This window comes from Juglans microcarpa x Juglans regia, chromosome 3S (genome assembly GCF_004785595.1).
Source record: "Juglans microcarpa x Juglans regia isolate MS1-56 chromosome 3S, Jm3101_v1.0, whole genome shotgun sequence".
NCBI lineage: Eukaryota > Viridiplantae > Streptophyta > Magnoliopsida > Fagales > Juglandaceae > Juglans > Juglans microcarpa x Juglans regia.
In genome coordinates, this window is record NC_054599.1 from 19,596,991 (window position 1) to 19,600,855 (window position 3,865).

At 36.0% G+C, this 3,865-nt stretch overlaps 1 protein-coding gene across 1 annotated transcript; it reads left to right on the forward strand.

Moving 5' to 3' along the window:
- The first annotated feature begins 1,435 nt into the window (after positions 1–1,435).
- On the forward strand, positions 1,436–3,571 carry LOC121257065 (transcription factor MYB106-like). The gene is made up of 3 exons (XM_041157934.1): positions 1,436–1,662; positions 1,818–1,947; positions 2,506–3,571. The coding sequence occupies exons 1-3, from the start codon at positions 1,530–1,532 to the stop codon at positions 3,404–3,406; spliced, it is 1,164 nt and encodes a 387-aa protein (XP_041013868.1). The 5' UTR covers positions 1,436–1,529; the 3' UTR covers positions 3,407–3,571.
- Positions 3,572–3,865: the final 294 nt, after the last annotated feature.

The window sequence follows — 3,865 nt, forward strand, 5'->3', positions numbered from 1 at the left end:
ATAAGATTTAAGAGAATAATGCCTTCCCTTCCATTATATTGGGAAGAGAGGTGATAAATAACAGTTTTATGTCACCTCACTCTTTGCACGCCTGACCCTCCATTCTTGTGCTCTGCTGCTCTCCCATGTCTATGTATTAGACCTGTATATTTACCCCCATCACTATGTTTTATGTATTCCTTATTTCGAGAAAAGTTAGATATAATTACTTTCAACCAGAATTCCCAACAAATACGGCTAGCACGTGTCACCACCAGATTCCAATGGGCCCAGTACTAGCAATGTTAGGTTTTTGTCATTTCGGAGATAGCAGAGCTGTCAGTTTGGATACGTAAAAGGGCTGTTTCCGACCAGCTAATATCTATTAACATCTATTAAACCATTTGGGCCCACGTCTTAAGTGGTAATTATCCACTCTCCTACCCAACCATTACTATACTATTTACCATTATGTTTTGTGTTTTTTTTCCTATTTCTGCGGTCCTGTGGATTACCTTTTATCCCTTTTTTTCTCCTCTGAAAAGTTCTGGGAACACTTGATAACTTCCGCAGCAAATATGCTTTAAAGTAGAACCCACAAAAAAATGGACATGATTTACCATTTCATAGTAGTTCAAACATGAATTGGGTTTAGCTCATGTTTGGTAACAGAGAAAATGCATGGAATGCTGATTTTGAGAGAAAATATTACATCCCAACCTACTGATTGAAGGGAAATTAGCTGGAACACTGATTTTACAAGCACGCACCGACTGGGTATACTAACGATTGATCTATTGACTTTTCTTTAATCTTTTTATGTGATATTTTCTTCTATTTGTTCCAGATAAATACTTTGGTTATAAAAATATTTAAAATTATAAATAAATTCACAAACTAACTTTATTATTTTTTTTTGAATTTGAATTCATAGATGAATTGAGATAGTTTGTGAATAATAAAATAAAAATTAAATTATTTATTATATTTTATGTAAAATTTATAAAAATTATTTTAAAATTTAAAAAAGTTGAATAATTTATTATATTTTATATAAAAATTTGATAAATTTATAATGCGAGTCAACGTGAATTTTAAATACATTCGAGGCCAGAAGGAAGGCAAACCGAAGTTAAAAAGAAAGACGCCAAAAATAAAAATAAATAAATAAATAGAACATCAAGGTCAAAAACGGAAGGAAAACAATTAGAAGAAAAGTTGCCGTTACTCCTGCCATTGACTTGACTTCTCTATATAGAGAAAATATATATTGTCCATATATATATATATATATATATGGAAATATGTATGCATCAGCTACAGCCGTGTGCTCATGTGCTGCGGTAAAATAAAAAAGAAATAATAATAATAATGCGAAGTGTGTTGCGAGTTATAGGCTGATGTATAATAAGCCTATATATATATATATCTCACTGGCCTATGTGCTTCACCACCGCAGGATCTATTCCAACATTTCCCATTAGCATCTCTCTCTCTCTCTCTCTCGACTTTGAGGCCTGAAGTGCTTTTACTTGATTAGCATCCATAGAATGGGAAGGTCTCCATGCTGTGAGAAGGTGGGGCTGAAGAAAGGGCCATGGACACCAGAGGAAGACCAGAAGCTTTTGGCTTACATTGGAGAACACGGCCATGGAAGCTGGCGAGCCTTGCCTGCAAAGGCTGGTATATAAATTAATGTTTTACAATAAAAGCAGGATCCCTTACGTGAATAATATGATGGAATATATATATTATATAGCTTAATTATTTATAATTGCTGAGTTCAAATTATTTTTTTCTTTATTCTAATTAATTCGTTCTGGGTATGGTTTTTTTAGGACTCCAGAGATGTGGGAAGAGCTGTAGATTGAGATGGACTAACTATCTCAGACCAGATATTAAAAGAGGAAAGTTCAGCTTGCAGGAAGAACAAACCATCATTCAGCTCCACGCACTCCTTGGGAACAGGTAATCTTTCAAATTAAGCTGAGAAGCCAGCCAGCTTGCCGTTCCTACCGTTTGAAAACATTATCATCAATTAACTGATGATCCAGTAATTGGCATTCACCTCCCAGGATCTGATCTATTTTGCTCTTCAACTTTTTCACCTTCATATATCTCATGTGCATGTGAGATTACTGTTCAGAAATAGATTGATTAAAGAGGAAAGGCATTTAATGAAACCCAAATTCCTAGTTACAGTTTGCACGCGACACACCAAATACTGGAGTCTATATATCAGTTCACTAATTTCCATGCTTCTACAGAAAATATGATTATCTTGATCATCGCGCGTGCATATAAACATATATATATATATATATATATTTATATATTCTTTTATCATTCTTTCATCCGCCATGAAAACTGAAAGAGTAATACTTATCTTCGTTCTAAAGTTTGTCATTTCTAATCATATTTCTATCAATCACTTAAATAACACATTACTCAAACTGAAATAGTAACTATATATATATATATATATATATATGTTCAATTATTGACAAGAGTTTGTTTCCCTTTCAGATGGTCGGCAATAGCAACTCACTTGCCCAAGAGAACCGACAACGAGATCAAGAACTACTGGAACACACATCTGAAGAAAAGACTAACCAAGATGGGCATCGATCCCGTTACCCACAAGCCCAAAAGCAATGCCCTCAGCTCCGGCAGTGGCCACTCCAAAGATTCAGCCAACTTAAGCCACATGGCTCAGTGGGAGAGTGCAAGGCTTGAAGCCGAAGCCAGACTGGTAAGGGAGTCCAAGCTTGTGTCCAACCCTATTCAACAGCAGCTCAGCTCCACTACTGTTCTGGCTGTTCAGAACATCAGCACAACCCTAGCTCAGCAACCCGTAGTACTATCTCCATGCCTTGACGTCCTCAAAGCATGGCAGGGTTTTTGGTCAAATTCAACGAGTACCGGCATATTCCCAGTCGCCGGCAACAACGACCTAGAGTTCCCGACACCAACTACGTTGAACTTCTCGGAGAACGGATTCCCCGATATCCAAAGTACTGTTGAGCTAAATGAAAACCAAGCACTTGAATTCGCCAAAAGCTCAGTTACTGCATGCGGAGTTGGGATTATCAAAGAAGTCTGTACTCAAATGCCGGCACTCAAAGAAAGATTGGATCACACAACGGCGTTGCAGGAGGTGAGTTATAGTACGGAAAGTGCATGGTTTTCGGAGTCTTATAGGGCAGTGAATGAGAATATTATGCCTCTCTCAAATATTATGGATGATTTCAAGGGTATCTTGGGTTGTAACTGTGACGACCAGAATTCGTTGATGGCCGGAGACAAACTGGAAAATGGAGATAAAAACTGCAGCGGTAACTTTGAGGAGTGCAATTATAAGCATTACTGGAACAGCGTACTCAATTTGGTGAATGCTTCGTCGTCTAGTGGTTCTCCCGTGTTCTGAAAAATGCGAAAAAAAAGAAAAATGAAAAAAGATTGTCGATCCAGCCAATTAGCTGGTAGCTGCAGGCTTTTTTTTTTTTTTTTGTTTTTGCTTTTGTAGACTAATTATTAGGTGTCAAACGGCTTCATGATGTAATAATAAACTAAACACTTTAAAATTAGAAGTCACTTAATTTATAATCAGCTTGCCAAATTCCCTTTTTTTTTTTTTTTAATTTAGAAATAATGTTTATATAGGAGGCTGGCGAGACATTTTTTTATGATCTGCAGGTAGCATGGGCATAATCTGTACGATTTGGTTTGATTTTATACATTTTTTAAAAATAAATCGGTATACATTAGTTTTGAAAATATAATAATTGATACCGGACCGATTCATTACTGAACTGGAACTTTCAACTTTTCTAATTTCGATTCGGTCCTGAATGATTTTATGGATTATTTATGTTAATAATAATAT